At 41.8% G+C, this 21,593-nt stretch overlaps 1 protein-coding gene across 1 annotated transcript in view; it reads left to right on the forward strand.

Moving 5' to 3' along the window:
- LOC132401501 (adhesion G-protein coupled receptor D2) overlaps positions 1-21,593 on the forward strand; it is a 312,379-nt gene that overhangs the window by 173,911 nt on the left and 116,875 nt on the right. Inside the window, exon 23 of the mRNA XM_059983527.1 lies at positions 13,400-13,592. Coding sequence (XP_059839510.1) covers positions 13,400-13,592 — 193 coding nt within the window. The remainder of the gene's footprint in view (positions 1-13,399; positions 13,593-21,593) is intronic.

Below are 21,593 nucleotides of genomic sequence, written 5' to 3' on the forward strand. Positions count from 1 at the left end.
TTCACACTCACCTTGATGCTTCAATCTTCCTCGCCACTTTGAGGTGGAGTCGTTCATGATCCCGTGTCCCACCTCTGGTCTTTTTCACGAGTCCGCTCATGTTCTCGGTTCCTTTCGGATCCTCATCTCTGTTCTCTACAAGGCAGTTCTCTGGACACAGCAGAGTGCTAGATCATTCCATCGAGTTCCAAGCTGCACGTAGAGCTTATCCACTATTAAGGCAGTTAGATGTATTTCAAAAACACACTGAGTTGTGCATATCTTCCTTTTGTGTACTCACCAATGGGACAGGTGAAAATATTGAAATAGATGCCTATAGAAAAGCTACTCATGAAAAAGATACAGAAATTCATATCATTTGATGCAACACAGCAAGAACTGCATAACACAAGGAAATCTGCAGATGCTGGAAATTCAGACAACACACACAAAATGCTGGTGGAACACAGCAGGTCAGGCAGCATCTATAAGGAGAAGCACTGTCAACATTTCGGGCTGAGACCCTTCATCAGGACTAACTGAAAGGAAAGATACTAAGAGATTTGAAAGTAGTGGGGGGAGGGGGAAATGCAAAATGATAGGAGAAGACCGGAGGGAGTGGGATGAAGCTAAGAGCTGAAAAGGTGATTGGCGAAAGTGATACAGAGCTGGAGAAGGGAAGGGATCATGGGACGGGAGGCCTCAGGAGAAAGAAAGGGGGAGGGGAGCACCAGAGGGAGATGGAGAACAGGCAGATTGATGGGCAGAGAGAGAGAGAGAGAGACAAAAAAACAAACTACTAAATATGTCAGGGATGGGGTAAGAAGGAATGGAGGGGCATCAATGTTCATGCCATCAGGTTGGAGGCTACCCAGCCAGTATATAAGGTGTTGTTCCTCCAACCTGAGTGTGGCTTCATCTTGACAGTAGAGGAGAACTGCATAATCTTTATAAGAGGATTAAAACACTAGAAATATGGACTGTATTGTATTCTGAAATTAAAACACTTAGGACAAAAATGCATGTATGTATCAATGTGACCTGGTGAGAGAATAGTTGCAAGTAATGAATGTTACTGATCAAGAGGTGGTTGTAATGATGGAGGAGCCATATTGCAGACTTGTAAATAGCCCTGAAATAAACTTGTAAACATGACTTTCAGGGTCCAATAAGAAGTTCTGTTCATCATATAAACATCAAGGTATTTAATCTCATTGCAGACTTTTTGATGCACACTCCAGTTTGCACATTAACTATGTGATAACTAACCAGTAAAAGAAAAACGGGTGACCTAACAGGCTAAACTGAAAAAAGCGATTTTCATTTAATATGTCTCCAGGATGACTGATCTTTTAAACTGATATACCTGGACAGTTCTTTTGAGGTTGAGTTACAATAGTCAGAGCATTCTGTGCCTGATCTGTGACGATGGTACAACGGAAAAACTGCTTCTCATTGCTTTTATACTACACCTTTGATTGTTGAAATGAAGAGATTTATTCAGAAAGAATTGTGACACAAACAGATCAGGAGAGAAAACATGACAAAGGGAAAAGAGGAGGAGGAAATTTCTCAGGTGAAAAGACAAATGACCATGTTTGCTGATGAGGCAAAATAACCATAAGACGTAGGAGCAGAATTAGGCCATGCGGCCCATCGAGTCTGCTCTGCCATTCGATCATGACTGATCCTTTTTTCTCTCCTCCTCAACGCCAGTTCTCGGCCTTCTCCTGATAACCCTTGATGCCCTGTCCAATCAAGAACCTATCAATTCCAGTGACCTGGCCTTCATAGCTGCATGTGGCAACAAATACCAGAAATTCACCACCTTTTGGCTAAAGAAATTTCCCTGCATCTCTGTTTTGAAAGGGCGCCCCTCTATCCCAAGGGCTGTGCCCTCTTGTCCTAGACTCTCCCACCATGGGAAACATTCTTTCCCTATCTACTGTCTCTAGGCCTTTCAACGTTTGAAAGGTTTCAATGAGATCCCCCCCCCCCCCACCATCCTTCTGAATTCCAGTGAGTACAGACCCAGAGCCATCAACCATTCCTTGTATGATAACTCTTTCATTCCTGGAAACATTCTTGTGAACTTTCTCTGGACCGTCTCCAATGTCAGCACATCTTTTCTAAGATGAGGGGCCCAAATTCTCAAGGTGTGGTCTTACCAGTGCCTTCTAAAGCCTCAACATTACATTCCTGCTCTTGTATTCTGGACCTCTTGAAATGAATGCTAACATTGCATTGGCCTTTCTCACCACCACTCAACCTGCAAGTTAACCTTTAGGGTGTTCTGCACAAGGACTCCCAAGTCCCTTTGCATCTCAGATTTTTGGATTTTCTCCCCTTTTGGAAAATAGTCCACACATTTATTTCTACTACCAAAGTGCATGACCACGCATTTTCCAACATTGTATTTCATTTGCCACTTTCTTGCCCATTCTCCTAATCTGTCTAAGTCCTTCTGCATCCTACCTGTTTCCTCAACACTACCTGCCTCTCTTCGTATCTTCATATCATCTGCAAACTTGGCAACAAAGCCATCTATTCCATCATCTAAATCATTTATATCCAGCATAAGAAGAAACGGTCCCAACACTGATCCCTGAGGAATGCCACTAGTCACTGGCAGCCAACCAGAAAAAGATCCTTTTATTTCCACACGGTGCCTCCTACCAATCAGCCAATGCTCTAAACATGTTAGTAACTTTCCTGTCATACCATGGGCTCTTAACTTGGTAAGCAGACTCATGTGTGGCATTTTATCAAAGGTCTTCTGAAAGTTCAAATATGCAACATTCACTGCATCCCTATCTATCCTACTTGTAATCTCCTCAAAGAATTCCAACAGGTTTGTCAGGCAGGGTTTTCCCTGAAGGAAACCATGCTGACTGCACTATCTTGGCCTGTGTCACCAAGTACTCCATCACCTGATCCTTAGCAGTTAGCTCTAACATCTTCCCAATTACATGGAAAAGAGATCTGTGACAAGGAGGGTGGCATTCAAACTCAAGTAACTTGCACAAACAGAGTACCACATGGGAAAATGTGGAGTTATTTGCCAGAACAAACTGGTAAAAGTCATTTATTTGGAATTTGGTGTGCAAGTTCACAAAAAGCTCACCTTTGCTTGCAGGTACGGGAAGGAAAATGTACCTAAACCTTCACTTTTAAGGGTTGCCATTTAGAATTCAGGAGGTCTTGGGATTTGACAAGAACGTAGCTACCTGTGGCTCTGGCCTCCATCCCAAACGAGCGATGTATATGCTTTGTGCAGTATAATTCATTGGATGATTTGCGGGATGAATGGGTTGTCGTTTGTAGAGCGAATGAACAGCAACTTGAATCTAGAACAATGAAAAATCGAATACAGGCTAACACTCTAATCCAACACTCTTAGCATTTGACTGGTAATGGAAAAAAAAATGCAAGCCGCAGAAATTGCCCCTGTGATATCTTCCGCTGAGTAGGAGCGATGTTCCTTCTAAGTTTAGATGCTTGCAGGTCATGCAAGGATTCTGAGGACTGTTGGTTATCTGAAGTTTTTACAAGTTGGGAAATCTGTTGGCTGAGATTTCAAAGATTGCACTGGTAGATTAAGTAGCCATAGTTTAGTGCAGGTTATAGATCTTAGTTAGATCGTTCTTTGAATTAATTAAATGGTGCAAATTTGTACTACAGGCTCAAAACATGCCAGACAATGGGATTTGCCAGACCACACGATGCCGGACCAGAGCAGTTCAACCTGTAGTTGAAATGTATTAAATTCTGAGATGGATTAGAGCACAGCAGCTGGAATTACCTTTTTGTCAAACTGAGATGTGGGGGCGCTGGGGAGGGGCAGGCACAATCTCAGGATAAGGACCGGAAAATTGAATGGAGATAAAGAAAATTTCTTAACTTAATAGCTCAGAAAATTTTGCTATTTTCTACCCCAGGGAGATGTGGATGGCCGATTGAAAGCGATAGATGTTTGATCCCCACTGGAATCACTGGTTATAAGCATAAAGTGAGAGAGAGGATGGACACAAGGCCGTGATCTATGATCTCTGATCTAAATGACCTACATTTGTTTCCAGCTTTATCCTATTTTAGTTTTAAATTTTAAACAAATTTCAAAATAGTTAGATTCTTTGCCTGGAAAGTACCAGGTGTGATGAATAGGTCAGTATGTCGGTTACTTCAGGTGGTTGTTTCTCTAATTAACACGTAAACCACATGTGTTTTCTCCTCAGTCACTTCTTTCTGATAAGACCAGCGAATATGTACTGAACTTTGTTATTAAAACTGCAAGCTTTTAAGAAGAGCTAATCAAGATGTAATGATGGCATAATGATTTTATTCCTGTGGTTATGCTGCCGAGATACGTCCTGGGATGCGTTGCAACTCATTATCTGGGGTGATCAGATGTTTTGGATCTTTCAACATCAAGCACTCTCACCCAGGCAGGGTTGATCAGGCCCCTGCCCGTGTCCCAGCAACATAGGCCCATGGGTCCCACCTCTTGATCCTTAGCCACCTGGAGGCTCACTCAGAGGCCTCTCTGACCGTCCTGGCAGACCTTCGCTTTGCGGCTCCCCATCATGCCAAGGAGAGAGTAGGTTCTGCAGAAGCAGCTGGGAAAAACTCTGCACCCCAACTTCATAAGCTTGCATGGCACTCTCAACCTCTTTTTCTGGCACTGCTGTACCAGCTCCTAATTTTTGGCTTTCTTATGCTCAAATGCCTCCACAGTCCGGTCTTTCCAGGGGACCGTCAGTCCTACCATGACCTCCTGCTTCAGGGCTTCTTTCAGAATGGCCATCAGGCCTCAGTGATGAAGTCAGGGAACTTCCGTTTGCTTCGTATCTTTCAGAGAGCCTTTTGCTCTGAAACAGTTAATTTCATTCTCACAACAGTGCCTCTGATGGAAAATGGGTTTAAAAATTTGAGTAAGCAAGGTTTTCCCACCAGAGCTAAAAAAAAAACTTGGTGGTTGCTTGGAATCTGAGTTTCAATATGATAAATGAAGATAGATGTGTTGATCAATGCATCAATTAGTTAATCAATATGTGGTTTTCAGAAGAAATAAAGGAACATAGACAATATAAATATATCACTGAAAAGTCCATAGAGTTGATTTTCCTAATTAACATAAAAATCAATGTATGTATTCCACTGCATCACGTCTGCCTGATGTGGCCAAGAAAAATAGTCAACTTTGTTATAAAGCTACAAAGTTTCAAATCCCTTTAGCGTTGTCCTTTGACATTAACCTGTCAACAGTGTATTTATGTTTTGTGCCTCTGGCAGAGATCACGTACCTCAGTGAACTGGTTTAAAAATAGTTAATAGGAGGTACCGCTTGACTTGTCCATTATGAATGATCACATTAACTCGACCCAAGTTGTCATGCTTTATGAGACCAGGCAGTTTGTCCCAGACTGCAGGCACAGCAGGTAATTTGAAATGAAATGAGACAGTTTCTACAGCCAGATTGATTTGGGAATCTTGCATGTTTTCCCCTTTGACCTCTGACAGGTTGACACCACAAAAATTGTGACTTGTAAAATATGATCAGTCAGTAATATATTTAAGCTGTTGACATACCGTAGGTAACACAAAATGATTTTCCATGTTTTGAAGAGGCTGCCTGCGAAGGGAGAAAGTCCTTTCTGGGGAAAAAAATGCCCTTAATGCTCAGCTTCAGCCTTTTATCAAAAATGCAGGCCTAGAAATTTGGTTGTACTGATGGTGAAAAACATTTTACCCATGGTAAAGCAATGCACTTGGGTTTATTGTCCACACTGAGACTGCTCACTGGCTTGGGCTTGCTGCTCAGTGTTAGGCTACAAAGTGTATGTGGTAGAAAGCCTCTGTTTAGTCCTTTGTGGTGAAGGTTAAATTATGGAGTGCTGATAAGGGATGTGAGGTTCACAACGTGCAATGAAACTGCACCCTTTTGACCCAGTGCAGGAGTTTTGTGTAGTCTGTCCTGTGACCTCATTTCTATGATATCAGCCTTCTTGATTATCTCAGTGCATAACCACTGGCTGTGAATTGGTGAGTGGTTAGGCAGCGCTGTTTAAACCAGGCTTCCAACTCAAAAGGGAGATGCTTTATGGTTGCAAGTGATGCCAGAAGTCAGTTTAGAGACTAACAGCATTAAGGAAGAAATGGCAAGAAAAGATGACCAGGTTTTCTGATGCATATCTGGTGACTGTCTTAGAGGAGAGGAGAAGAGAGAGATCCTCTTCCCACATGTAGAGTTGGAAATATCTTCAGGCATGTTGGCAAGCAGTACAGGAAAAAATATAGAAATCAATGTCAATCCTAACAAACAGAGGTGAAGCATTGGCCTTGTGTGCAGGTCAAGGTCAATGATACATAATTGGGTCCCATTTCTCACCACTGACTGCACCACTAACCCCTGATCTATGCAATACACTTGCTACTCATTCTGCAAGAGTGAAACTTACCATTCAAATACCCTTACCAGTTCTTCAAGACTTGCACCCATGTCCTAATGATTGCCAGTGCACTCTGCCCTCTCAGGAGAAGGAGGCATATGATCTGTGCCAGTTAATATGTATAGTCTGCGGTAAGCATGTCCTGAGTGGCTCAAACTCTGGAGGACAGAAAACTGTCCGATATTGGACCGTCAGTTCTCAAACCGCAAATATACACTAAACACTACACTGACAACCCTTCAATCAATCGTTGTGTCAAAAAGAAATAAAACAAAAGATTCTGGAAAACTGAATGCTGGAAATACTCATTGGGTCAGGCAGCATCTGTGGAGAATGGACGTCATTATTTCAGATCAATGCTTATTATCTGTTCTGGTGAAAAGTCAAGGCCATAGTTGTTAAGCCTCCTTGAGGAGAGGGAGAGAGGGAGAGGGAAGGGGAGGGAGGGAGGGAGGGGACAGAGAGAGAGAGAGAGAGAACTAACTTACTTCTCATGTGGATGTTTGGCATGGGTGCTGCTGCCTTCCAAATTAATGCATTAAAAGCTGTGTGCACATTGCATTGCAGCTGAACAGCATGCACCACCAAACTGAGTTTCCTATTCCCCTTTTTATTTGATGTGTTTTACAGTTGAATTGTGAAAACAATTCTGCTGGTGCTGAGTTGTTTTGCAGAGAGCTTGGCTGCGTGACCTGTTAGTCTTTGAAAGACGAGAGGGGACCACAGAGGCCGCTCAAGAAAACCCAAGCAGCTGGGAGATGAGGGAAGAAAAGATTCTGGAGAAATTCTTCTGAGACCTGAATGTCCTTGAGAAAAATAGCGTGGAACATAAATGTGCTGTTACCTGCAGTCACAATTGAAACCATTATTCAGTGTGGAACTTTCAAAGTTGCCATAGTCTCTCAACTCAAGCCAAGGCATATCATTGGCTGCAATAGGTGACATCCATGGCATATTCATGTTGGTAAGATATAGCTTTACTTGGGAGGACACTAACAGTTACAACACCTTTTTTAAAGGGCAGGTCAAAGTAGGAAAAGACCTACAGTACCATGGATTGCACCAGCATTTTTTGGATGGTCATTATTTTTATGGACGTCAGTCTGAGAAGACAGTAAAGATACCGAGATTATTCTATCGTTTATTGCCTGCAGTTCCACCTTTGATACTATAATTCCAAGCAAACTTGTATCCAAATTCTGAGACCTAGGACTCACCACCTCCCTTTACAAATGGAGTCTTGATTTCCAGACAAACAGACAAAGCCAGTAAGGATAGGTGCAACATCTTCACCATGATTATCCTCAGTACTGGTGCCCAATAAGGCTAAACTCTCAGTGACCTTCTCTACTCCTTGTATTCACAACTGTGAGGCAAGATTCTACTCTAGCTCCAGCTACAAGCTTGCAGATAGAACCATGGCAGTGGGTAGTATCTCAAACACCAATGAATCAGAGTATGGGAGGGAGAAAGAGTGCCTAGTGACATGGTGTGATGCCTAAAACTTTTCCCTCAATCTCAGCAAACAGATGATCTGGATGTTATCTTTGGGAAGGAGGTGATACATAAGATTGAGAAGATTAAAAGCTTCAAATTCCTAAAAGTGAACATTGCCAATTGCCTGATCTTTTTCAATGCATGAGCTCCATGGTCAACAAAGTGCACCTGCACCTCTACTTTCTCAGGAGGCTAAGGAAATTTTCCATCTCCTTTGACCCTTACCAATTTTTATTAATGCATCATAGAAAGCATCCTATCCAGACCTATGACAGATTGGTACGGCAACTGCTCCGCCCAGAACTGTGAGAAACTGCAGGGAGTTGTGGACACATCTCAGCACGTTATGAAAACTAGCCTCCCCTCCATGGACTCTTGTTTACATTTCTCATTGCCTTGGTTCCCGCCACATAATCAAAGACCTTACATACACTGGGCATTCCCATCGGGCAGAGTATACAAAAGCACATACCATCAGGCTCAAGAACAGCTTCTATCTCACTGTTACAAGACTATTAAATGGTCCCCTTATATAGTAAAATGGATTCCTGACCTCTCAATTATTTACTTCATCTTAGTCTTCATTTTAACTTTATGGCCCACTTGCAGTAGCACTTTATTTTGCATTTGGTTATTTTTTTCCCTCGTACTATCACAATGCAGCGTTGTACTGAAATTATCTGTCTGGATGGCATACAAAACAAAGTTCTTTACTGTGCCTCGGTTCATGTGGCAATAATAAATCTAAATTTACCAGAAAGTTCTACTGCTTTGTTTCATTCATTTGTGACCATAGTCAATCCACTGTGCAGAACTATTCTGTGCTCTGATAACCATCTGAATTTATTCACCTTGCTTCAGTTCTCTTTAATACCTATAGTCACAAACTGGGCTAGCTTGATAAGGGCTGGTGTTAGTCTCCTACTTACAGATGTAGAGGATACTTACAATTGGAGTTGTGCCAGGCCCCAAACATTTTTGAGCAGAATGTCAGGATGCTTAAGATTGCTTCTGGTATCTGGAGTTTTTAGAAGGAGCTTTCTACTATAGCCCTGGGAGTATCTGTTTGTGATTACACAATACATTCCAAAGGACTTTTTAGTGCCCTCTGAGTGCAGATTTTGAAAGGTGAGGAGAACAATGGGGAATTGTTGGAACAGCATTGACCACAACTGCCATTAATTTCAACCATGAGTCCTTCACGTGAAACACCCTCCCATCTCCAATACCTTAATACTCTGACAATCTTTATTACCACCTTTACTACGAGCACCAACGAAATCCACACTCACTGCACCACTTACCACCAGTAGCGTCCAATGCAGGCGTATCATTGCTCCATTAGTTATATGTATCAATGTAAACGTTAGTTAAGGATTATCCCTGTTGTTCCTGATATGCTCTCTCATTTGCTTCTGCCAATAATCCTTGATAGTGGTTACAGCCTTGGAGATTGAAGGTTGCTGAGTTAGCACTGAAGATGCTTTATATTTGAAATGGTGACTGACTGGCACAGCGGGCACAGGAAGTGGCCTCCTGCCTGTGTTGGCCATTTGCATCGGCTTATGATGAATGCTCCAGGCATGTTATAAGTGCCCAGTAATGTGAAGAGACACTAACATTGCATAACTCTCAGAGTTTCAAAAGTCTTTGGATGATTGCTGAAAGATTTACGTGACTAATTCAGAAGATGAAGAGAGTGCTGTTCACACAGGGAAGGTTAAACAACGTTGAACATAACTTCTGAGACCCATTCATAAGCACTTGCATAATATTTTACAGTTCCGGTGAAGATATCAGGGACAGGGGTATAACTGCCTGATCTCCCAAACTCTGTCTCCTGTATAAAGCACAGATATATTAGAAACAGTCTGAATGGGTACAGTCAGGGCAGCGTTCAAGAAAGTCAAAGATTTCTAGGACAAAGTAGACAGCTAAATCAAGTCTCTCAAGGGTGACTTAAACCTCCCCCTCCCCCACCCCCATCATTATGCAGTGGCAGCAGCAGTGTGTTTAATCTACAGGATGGACTGAAACAGCTTGACAGAATCTCTTCAGTAGCATCACAATGTCCACACATGGAAATTCCATCACATGGAAACATCTTCACCTTCAATTTCTGAGTTGGAATCCATGTTGATCTGGTATAATCACTATTTTTTCAAATTTTGCCATTGCTACCTGTCAGTGTCATAAGAACACCTGTAGAACACGTCCTGTGGTTTTAGGAGGGTTGTCAATAGTTTCTCAAGTTCAGAGAGACATGGTAATAAATACCAGCAGTCCAAGAATGAACAATAGGAATCCTAAAGTGGAAGCAAATGCCACTTCCCAAAAAAGAATGATCAAATTATGTCAGTACCTGAAGCTTGTTCTAAAACTTATCAAAGGCAGGAAACACATTAATGATTGGATATTGGAGTGCCTCTGGAGGGTGGTTCATGCCAATTCAGGTCCTGCTAATCTGTTTCAAATAAGAGCCAACTGAACTTCCTATTTTCTGTTCTGTCTGGTAAGTAGTAGGTTTCAAGATTTTAGTTGCTCTTGCCCCATAGATAGAATGTTTTAAAATCACAGCTCAAGAATGAGGTGTGATTACCACCTTGCAGTCTGTGCGGATTAGAGGGAGCCTGATTTGTCACTTACATGGTACGTGTGCCTAAAATCAGTCACTCCTGCTCCAGACCCTTCCAACTTTCTGGGCTTAAAACTCATCTTTTTTAATTTACTGGTGCCAGAAAAAAAGCTTTGCCTAAATGTGCTGTTGAGCCATTAGTTAGCAATGTAATTTCCTCTTTTGGTGGCTGCAAACTTCTTGGATGACAAGGAAAATTTTACAGTTCATGCTCCTGTTTTGTTTTCTTCTGGTGGGTGTCAAGAGACCGGTGCTAAAGATCTGAATTTTAATAAAAGAGTGGTGTGGTTATTAGTTATTGTAGTTTTTATACTTTGATTTATACTGTAGGTCATGTTTCAGTGGATGTGGATTTGAAAGCAGAAGATTCATGGCTTTGTACTTTTCACTTTATAGACCAAAATAGAGCTGCTGCTGAAAAGCTCTTCTTACCTGCAAGGACCTGCAGCAGTGAATGACCTAAGTGACCTGCAGGTGGTAGGCACAGTGTCAAATTGCTTCATGAAATAAAGCTGTCCTGTAGCATACTCACAATAAAAAATGATAGTCTTCCAGTACTTGCCACACGGTGTTTTGACAGGAGTGAAATATGGAATTAAATTGGAAGCAAATTAGTTTTTGGTCCTAATTCACGTTATGACAAGATGCAAGAAGAATGAAACAATGAATGAGCAGACTTGCTAAGTTAATATTCTCTATTTTCAGCTTTATTCTCAAAAGTAGCTCTTAAAGTGTACTGAGTTTAAATCAGTGTAAAGTATTGATTAAATGTTCATTCTATGTCTTAAGCATGGAAAAATAATATAGCTTAGATTTGGGAAGGAATGCATGCTTTTGGATAAAGTTAAGAACGGGAAATAGTGCCTCTTATTTATGTGATGACAATGCAGTTTTAGCCAACTCATTTGCATCAAAGTGTTACACTCTGGGATTTGCTTTGAGGCTAATATTCTTGATGGTCAATTTTGCTGCATTTTTTGACAATCATTGGACAGAATAGTATAATCAGGGCAATTCTGCTGGCCCATTGCCTGTGCAGTGTATTAATGCTCTTTATGTATATGGAATGGCGCTTTGGTGTCCATTTTGCAAATTGCCTTTACATAAATAGTATCCAGTTCATTGTAGGGCTGGATTGTACGACTTGTATTGCTATTTACCTATTATTTAAGGCAATTGTTAAAATGTATAAATATTGCAAATTGAGCATTAAATCATTTATTTTATCATTTATCTTAAACACTCCATGTTGCACGATTATCAAACTTGTATAGATATAATTTATTTAAAATTCTGAAATGTTTAAAATGCATCACAGTATCATCACAACTAGCTTGCTGATTTGTTCAATGAAGTAAATGAGTAATCAATTTTGGTAGTGATCATTGAATTATTGGAGAGCTACTGAAGCTGCATTTCATAAGTAAATGCCCTAATATTTTTGAAATAGCCTCATAGTTGGGAAGATATTGGAGTCTATTGTTAAGGAGGAAGTTTCGGGGTACATAGAGGCGTATGATAAAATAGGTCAAAGTCAGCAGGGTTTCCTTAACAGGAAACTGTTGGAATTCTTTGAGGAAATAACAACTTAGGATAGACAAAGGAGAGTTAGTGGATGTTGTGTACTTGGATTTTCAGAAGGCCTTTGACAAGGTGGTATACATTAGACAGCTTAACAAGGTAAGAGCCCATGGTATTCCAGAAAATGTCCTAGCATGGATTGAAGATTGGCTGACCGGCAGGAGGCAAAGTGTGTGAATAAAGGGAGCCTTTTCTGTTTTGCTGCCAGTGACTAGTGATGTTCTGCAGGGGCGGTTTTGGGACTGCTTCTTTTCAAATTATATGACAGTGACTTGGATGACAGAATTGATGGCTTTGTGGCCAAGTTTGCAGACGATCCAAAGATAGGTGGAGGGGCAGGTACAGTTAAGGAAGCAAGGAGTCTGTAGCAGCATTTGGGCAGAATTAGGAGGATGGGTAAAGAAATGGGAGATGGAATATAGAGTAGGGAAGTGTATGGTCATGCACTTTGGTAGAAGGATTAAAGGTGTAAATTATTTTCTAAATGGGGAGAAAAATTCAAAGTTCAAAGGTGCAAAAGGACTTGGGAGTCCTTGTACAGGATTTCCTAGCTTGCTGGTTGAATTGGTGGTAAGGAAGAAAAATACAATGTTAGTGTTCCTTTTGAGGGGATTAGAATATAAAGGTAAAGATATAATGCTGAAGCTTTACAAGGTACTGGTCAGACTACACTTGGATAATAGTGAGCACTTTTATGCCCTTATTCGAGGGAAAAATGTGGGGAAGGTCCAAAGGACGTTCACGAGAATAATTCCAGGAATGAAAGGCTTAACATATAAGGTGTATTTGATGACTTTGGGCCTGTACCCTCTGGAGTTTAGAAGAATAGGAAGGGATCTCATTGAAACCTATCAAATATTGAAACGCCTAGATAGAGTGGTTGTAGAGAAGATGTTTCCTGTACTGGGAGAATCTAGGAGCAGAGGACATAGCCACTAAATAGAGGGACATCCATTTAGAACAGATGAGGAAGAACTTATTTATCCAGAGAGTGATGAATCTGTGGAATTCATTGCCACAGATAGCTGCAGAGAACAAGCCATTTGGTATATTTAAAGTGCAGGTTATAGGTTCTTAATTGGTCAGGGCATGGGGAGAAGGCAGGAGAATGGGGTTGAGAGGGATAATAAATCAGCCATGATAGAATGGCAGAAAAGACTAGATGGGCAGAATGGCCTAATCATTGCTCCTTGGCTTAAATTCTGATTTAGATTGTGATTCAATGTTATCCAAACCTTACTTCTGTTCATTTTAACAGAACTGTGCTACTTCTCGACCCTCAAGCTCGTTGACCAGCTCTAGACCAGCTAGTTCACCTGTGACAGGATCAGAGAGCCTTGCTAAGGATGACGGCTTACAGGTTGTGGATGGAGTGAACCTGCAAAGCATTTGCAAAATGTCTTTCTATGACAATAGTGTCATATATGAAAATACGGCTGCTGCAAGTGAAAGTGAGTTCTGTTTTAGTTCCAGTCACAAACGAGAAAATCTGCAGGTAATGGAAATCCGAGCAACACACCCAAAATGCTGGAGGAACTCAGGGTTGAGGAAGGGTCTCAGCCCGAAACGTGGACTGTTTATTCTTTTCCATAGATGCTGCCTGTGGCCTGTTGAGTTCCTCCAGCATTTTGCTCTGTTTTAGTTCCACTATTTGAACTATAATTCTTGTCAATTTTTTTCACCACCATTCCCAGCTGATTAACTTTATGGCTGTGGTTCTACAGGCACAATGATGGAAATATTGTCAGCAATGGCCAACATTGTGTTGTGGAACTAGCAGCCGTAGTTTAATCCCAGTTAACTGTTCGATGCTCTACCACAGCGATCTCTGCTTGTAGCTTTCTCAAGTGAAGTTAAGAAAATCAGACATCCAATGAGAAAGTTAGGCACTGAATTACTAAGTTTGCTGTAAAGTACTTTAGTGTATTTTGTTGCATGAAGTACAAGTGCATTTTAATGGTTCATTAAGTCATGATCACTGTTTAGCAAACAAAAATAATTTCATGTGTATTTTATTGCCCTCATAAAATATTTCAAGATATAATCAAATTTAACTGTTTTCAATTTTATAACTGTTTGTGATGTTCCAGATTCCACTTTAATTTTATAACCATGTTCTTAACTCCATTTGCATACAGTAAATTGTTTAAAATATAAACTGAAATGGTGTTTCTTGTTCCTGGTTTGCTGAATGAAAAAAATATTTCTGGTGACATGATGATTATGATAGAGGCACTTGTTCAACTGACAGCAACCAACATCAAGAAGGAAGTAGTTTTCCCTCCCACCAATTCCCAATACATTGCCAGATTTGTGTGGGCAGTTTCTCCTGTGCCTCGGTTTTCAGGTAACTTGTTCAGTGTATTTTGCCAGGCATATCCATAACTGGAACAACCAGGCAATTACATTCCACCAGATCTGCACCTTGCATCTCAGAGAGTAATTTAATCTCTGCAAGTCAATTGGCAGGTGTAACAACCAAATGCACTAAGACAAATGGTTGGAAATTGACCTACTGAACGAAACTTCTTCATGGAAGGAGGACAATGGTTTACAATTATTGAAACATAATTTGAGAAATCTTTACAAAAAATGATACCCTGAACATTAACAATGTTTATATTTTTTTGATTACATCCAGTGCTGCTAACTCCCTATTTTTAACTTGCAATAATGCAGTTTGTATCATGTTTATCGGTAATGTCATTTGTAGAAAAAAAATTATCAGTATTTTAAAAGATTTTCTTCGTTGCTGCAAAATTGGCTTTATCCACCTCTTTATGCTCCTTTGTGTAAGTTGCTTATCCCTAATCTCCAAGGAATGAGGATCCCGGTCCAAATTAATTCCTGTAGCATGACTACCCCCATAATTGTTGACATCTTGCATTCCCTTCACACCATCATTATCATCTTCCTCCATCAGTACCATATATTCCCCCCACCCCAAATCTTCCTTATCACCTCATGGCCAACATCCTACTGCCCCCAGCCATAATATTAAAAACAATGACAATGCAGAATGAAGTGTAAAAGCTAATGACCATGTGCAGTGCAGATAACTGAAAAGTGTAAAATCATAGTAAGATAAATTTCGAGGTCAGGAGACCATCTTAAAATGTAAGAGGTCCGTTCAAAGCCACTAATCTTGTCAGTTTGAAGCCCCACTGAAATCCAAACCAATGCATTACTGTAGATTAAATGTGAGCCTGTGGCTCAACCACGTTAGTATATGGTGCTGGCTGGATACAGTATGTGGTACAATTGCCATCACCCTCCACCTGGCCCTAACCCACCTGGACAAAAAAGACACGTACGTTCGGATGCTGTTCAGAGACTTCAGTTCAGCGTTCAGCACAATCATTCCTCAGAAACTGTTTGGAAAGCTGAGCCTGCTGGGCCTGAACACCTCCCTCTGCAATTGGATCCTAGACTTCCTGACAGGGAGACCTCAGTCAGTCCGGATCAGGAGCAGCATCTCCAACACCATCACACTGAGCACGGGGGCCCCCCAGGGCTGCGTGCTCAGTCCACTGCTGTTCACTCTGCTGACCCATGACTGTGCTGCAACACACAGCTGGAACCATATCATCAAGAACGATGAGTCAGCTTACAGAGAGGAGGTGCAGCGGCTAACAGATTGGTGCAGAGCCAACAACCTATCTCGGAATGTGAACAAAAGAGATTGTTATTGACTTCAGGAGGGCACAGAGCGACCACTCCCCGCTGAACATCGACGGCTCCTCGGTAGAGATCGTAAAGAACACCAAATTTCTTGGTGTTCACCTGACGGAGAATCTCACCTGGTCCCTCAACACCAGCTCCATAGCAAAGCCCAGTAGTATCTCTACTTTCTGTGAAGGCTGAGGAAAGTCCATCTCCCCCCCTCCACAATCCTCATCACATTCTACAGGGGTTGTATTGAGAGCATCCTGAGCAGCTGCATCACTGCCTGGTTCGGAAATTGCACCATTTTGGATCACAAGACCCTGCAGCGGATAGTGAGGTCAGCTGAGAAGATCATCGGGGTCTCTCTTCCTGCCATCACGGACATTTACACTACACGCTGCATCCACAAAGGAAACAGCATTACGAAGGACCCCATGCACCCCTCATACAATCTCTTCTCCCTCCTGTCATCTGGGAAAAGGCTCCGAAGCATTCGGGCTCTCATGACCAGACTATGTAACAGTTTCTTCCCCCAAGCTATCAGACTCCTCAATTCCCAGAGACTGGACTGACAACAACTTACTGCCTTCTACTGTGCCTATTGTCTTGTTTATTATTTATTGTACTGCCTGCACTGTTTTGTGTACTTTATGCAGTCCTGGGTAGGTCTGTAGTCTAGTGTAGTTTTTCCCATGCTGTTTTCATGCTGTTCAGTGTAGTTTTTGTACTGTTTCATGTAGCACCATGGTCCTGAAAAACATTGTCTCATTTTTACTGTGTACTGTACCAGCAGCTATAGTCAAAATGACAATAAAAAACAACTTGACTTAACTTGACTTGAATTGCTTGGTCCATTATACTGGATTTATATTTAAACACTTATTTTGTAAATTTACGTGTATAGTACACTGTCAGCTTCAACAGCTATGCGTTAGGACTTAAGGTGTTTGCTCCCATTCTCCATTTCTGTGGGCGCTGTGGTAGCTGACTGTGTCATCCCCAAGATTTGTGCAGTGTGCCTGGGTAGTTTAGGAGGCTTGCTCACCTTAGTTTTTCAATGGCAGGCCCCTTGGTGGTCTTGTCAAATCTCTAATTCAATAGTTCCCAACCTGGAGTCCACGGACCCCTTGCTCAATGGCATTGGTCCGTGGCATAAATAAGGTTGGGAACCCCTGCTCTAGTTATTCATTTACCCATTTTCAACAGCCACGGGTCTGAGATTATTACCAGTTGTTGGAAGCCTTGTATATTTTCATGGAAACTTGAACACCATCCTCAAATCATTTCCTCCCTCAACCTGGTAAGTTCTTGCTGTGATAATGCTCACAATAGTTGGGGAGGTTAGCACTGAACGTATATCGCACTGTTGAAGCTAGCTGAATGTAACTGGAGCCTTGCTGCTCTGCATATTGACCTGGGAGAGGAATGTGATGTTGGTTTACTAGTTCTATCCAGTGAGTTTGGAAGATGTCTGCTGTGCTTTGCTCCCTTGTTATAAACATGTTGGGGGACAAGTGTCACTTCTGCTCGGTTGACTGTGAGCTTTGTGCTGGTTAGGGACGTGGATCTTCAAATATCTCTTTGCTTAAATGACCAAGGGCTTCGATGGCACACTCTGCCTTAATTGAGATGTGCCTCCCAAGAAGTGGGAAGTGGTTTGGAATGGCTGTAATCTTCAAGAAAGGAGATCATTCTAACTATAGTAACTTGAAAGGGTTTCTTCAGACTACTTGTCACAGGGGTGGTCCTTACTCTCTTCATCCCAGTGGCTGAATCACACTATATATCTGATAGAGGCATAGTAGACTTGATCTTCACTACATGTCAACTCCATGAAAAATATAGTGAGCAGCAGCATGCAATATATTTGACCGTTTTTTGACCTCACCAATGACTCCGATCCCATCCTTCTCTGGGGAGCATGGTAAATTTTTCTCAAATTGCCTTGTGAGAATAGATTGAGTGAACTTGGCTTTTCCTCCTTGGAGTGACGGAGGATGAGAGGTCACTTGATAGAGGTGTATAAGATGATGAGAGACATTGATTGTGTGGATAGCCAGAGGCATTTTGCCAGGGCTGAAATGGCTAACATGAGGAGGTTTAAGGTGACCATAGTTTTAAGGTGCTTAGAAGTAGGTACAGGGGGGATGTCAGAGATAAGTTTTTCACACAGAGAGTGGTGAGTGCACTGCCAGCAACGGAGGTGGAGGTGGATACAATAGGGTCTTTTAAGAGACTCTCAGATAGGTACACGGAGCTTAGAAAGGGCTATGTGGTTGGGAAATTCTAGGCAATTTCTAGAGTAGTAGTCGGCAGAACATTGTGGGCTGAAGGGCCTGTAATGTGCTGTAGATTTCTATGTTCAAAGCTTTATTACCATCTAATGGCAACTACATACACAAGTCGCAATCTTTAACAACAGGTCCGTATCAAACCAAATCTCAGAGCAACCTAATATCATGTAAGGCTGTGTCAATCCAAACACGTCTTTAAATCTCGCCGCGGTATTGTACGTTGCCTCCAGCAAGCTTCCAATTGATGTAGATCACATGCATAGGACAAATGGGAAACTCTTCAGTCTGTGACGCCATCACTCCAGAGTGAAGGTCTCTTCACCTCATTCGATAAGTTGCTAGTCATCATTGTCACCTTAACTGAAGTGTATGAGAAAAGTGGACCTTTCTTAAACATTTGCAAAGTAATTGTCCCATTGTTCACCACAGCTCCTAGATAATAAATGTCCATGATGAGTCTGGAAAATATAGAGTCCTGCACCAGACTAGAGTTTTTGTGTTTTCCAAGTCTCATCATGGTTGCAGTATTGTACAGCGGGGGGTAGGTTGATGAGGGGCCTTTTGCAAATGTTTAGAGCACTGTACTCTCAAAGTTACTAACATTTGAGAGTAATCATTGCCATTTACTCTGTCATACACAACTTGCTGCTTTAGCTATAATGTGTGTACATTTGCCACTTCTGAGAGCAGGCTATTTTCAAAGTAAAAGGTTTCATTTATGGCTACAAGGAAATAATACTTAAGAATAATGGCCAATCCAATACTAAATCTGGGATTCTGAAAACGTTGAATGGAACATGGCTTTCAAAAATAATGTGGATAATCAATAATCTTGGTTACAGAGATCTCTGGGGCCTTTTACAGTATTTGCTTTTGCAGCTGCTATGATGTACTCTGAAAATTTCTTATACCACAGTTGCAATTCTGATAGAATGCATGTAGTTTGGGTAACAATTTGCCAGCTGCTTTTCCTCTCGCCAAACAGAGTTTCACTCTTGTTGTTAGCGCACAATACTCTAAGAAAGTGGATTTCTTTTTGTATTGAGAAGCATTTCAAACATGTTGTTGATTTTGTCTGAAAATAACACCTCAGGTATTGCATTGTTAAAGTACTTTAGTACCTCTATGTCTGGGGCGTGTTCTACCCCATCATTGTTGTTTAATTACAGTACATCAGGTGGCCTTGCCGATTGGGCCTAGTTTAAACTTGGCAAGGGAGTTTGGCCCTATGAATCCATAGCAGGTAGATGATACTGAACATTATGAAAACAACTTTGGATTCTGTGGCACCAATATCGATCGCAGACTGAAAAACTTGTCTACAGATGAATTCATCACAACGGTTCATTGAGGTAGTACAAAATAAAACAATAACAGTGCGGATCGAAGAGCTACAGTTACAGACAAAGTGCAGTGCAGGGAAACAACAGGATGCAAAATCATAATGAGGTGGATTGTGAGGTCAACAGTCCATCTTATTGCACTAGGGATCATCCAGAAGACTTATAATAGTGGGATACAAACTGTCCTTGAGCCTGGTGGTATATGCTTCAGACGTTTTTATCTTCTGCCCGATGGGAGGGAGAGGAGAAGAATGCCTTGGGTGGGTAGGTCTTTGATTATGCTGGCTGAGGCAGTGAGATGTATAAACAGAGAGTATATGAAGGAGAAGCTGTTTTCCATGACGTGGAGAGCTGTGTCCACAGTGCCCTGCAGTTTCTTGTGGTCAAAGGTAGAGCAGTTGTCATATCAAGTCATGATGCATTGGGATCCGATACTTTCTATCTGTGCCTTGATAGAAATGGATGAAGGTCAAAGTCAAAAGCGAAATGCCACATTTGTTCAGCTTCCTATGGCAGTAGAAGCACTGGTGAGCTTTCTTGGCTGTGCCATCAATGTGGTTGGACTAGCACAGGCTATTGGTGATGTTCATCCCTGGGAACTTGAAGCTCTCAGTCCTCTCAAGCTCAGTGCCGTTGATGTAAATGGGGCCATGTGCGTATCTCCCTTGCAGAAGTCAATGACAAGTTCTTCTGTTTTGCTGACATTGAGGGGAAGGTTGTTGTCATGACTCCATGTCATGAGGTTTTCCATCTCCTTCCTGCACTTCAACTCAACGTTATTTGAGATATGGCCCACTACAGTGGTATCTGCAATCAGATAGATGGTGTTAAGGCAGAGTCTGACCATGCAGTCGTGAGTGTACAGGGAGTAGAGCAGAACCCTGAAGATATAGCTCTGTAGTGTACCAGTGTTGAGGGTAATCGTGATAGAAGTGTTGCCGCTTAATGATTGCAGTCCATCAGAATCGGAATCAGGTTTATTGACACCGGCATGTGTTGTGAAATTTGTTAACTTAGCAGCAGTAGTTCAATGCAATACATGATAATATAGAAAGAAGAAATAAACAAATGAATAGATCCAGTAATTAGATCAATTAGAGTAAGTATATATAGGTTTCAATAGGTACATTTAATGTCAGAGAAATGTATACAATATACATACTGATATTCTTTTTCTTGGCAAGCATCCATGAAAACAGAGGAGTGCCCCAAAGAATGAATGGCTGTTAAATGTTAGAACCCCAAAGCCCCCCCCCCAGCCTCCCCCCTCCATACTCAAGCAGCAGCAAGGCAGCGAACCTTCCGACCAGCAAAAAAGCATCGGCGCCCCTCACCGAGCACTCAAGCATACAGCAGAGCATCAATAAAGACACAGACTTGCAGTTACCCCAAAGACTACTCGTTCACCCGGTAATGTGACATTCCACAGGCTCTGTCTCTCCCAAATAAGAGAAAAAGAGGTGTCTCCATTTCACAGCGAGAGGGGAGGCATAACAAACAACTCACTGTTTGTGGTGTTAAAAGCCTGTTGCATCGCTTTTCCTGAGCTCTGGGCCCAGAGAGTCAGGCCCAGGAAGGCTCGGGTCCCTCGATCTACAGCCTGCTGCCTCTGATCTTCCTTGTTCTCCTGTGACACATCAGGCAGTGGTACTGGCCTTGAATCAGCCTGTCACCAGAGCCACGAAAATCCCGAACCCTGGAGGCACGCTCACCTTCCGGACCGCGTCCTTTGTATATCGAAAAATGGCCGGTCGTGAGGCCCTGAGAGTGGGTCCCATTCCTGAAAAGAAACAAAGTCAGAGTGTAATTCCAATCAGGGTCTTCAAAGGAATTTGAAAGGGGAACAAAGAGATCTGAAAGATAAAAGTAGAGCTGTTTGTGAAAATGCAAGTAAAGGAGTTGCCATTTAGTGCCATCTTGACTGTGCTCCACCCTCTTTACTCTGAATTGATTAAAAATTTTGCAAAAACAGAAATAATATATATTTTTAAAAAAGTGAGTTTGTGTTCATGGGTTCAATGTCTATTTTGGAATTGGATGGCGGAAGGGAAGAAGCCATTCCTGAATCGTTGCATCTGTACCTCCTTCCTGATGGTAACAATGAGAACATGGCCTGGTTGAAGGGGGTCCTTAACATGGCCTTTCTGAG

This window comes from Hypanus sabinus, chromosome 11 (assembly GCF_030144855.1).
Source record: "Hypanus sabinus isolate sHypSab1 chromosome 11, sHypSab1.hap1, whole genome shotgun sequence".
In the NCBI taxonomy this organism is placed as follows: Eukaryota; Metazoa; Chordata; class Chondrichthyes; order Myliobatiformes; family Dasyatidae; genus Hypanus; species Hypanus sabinus.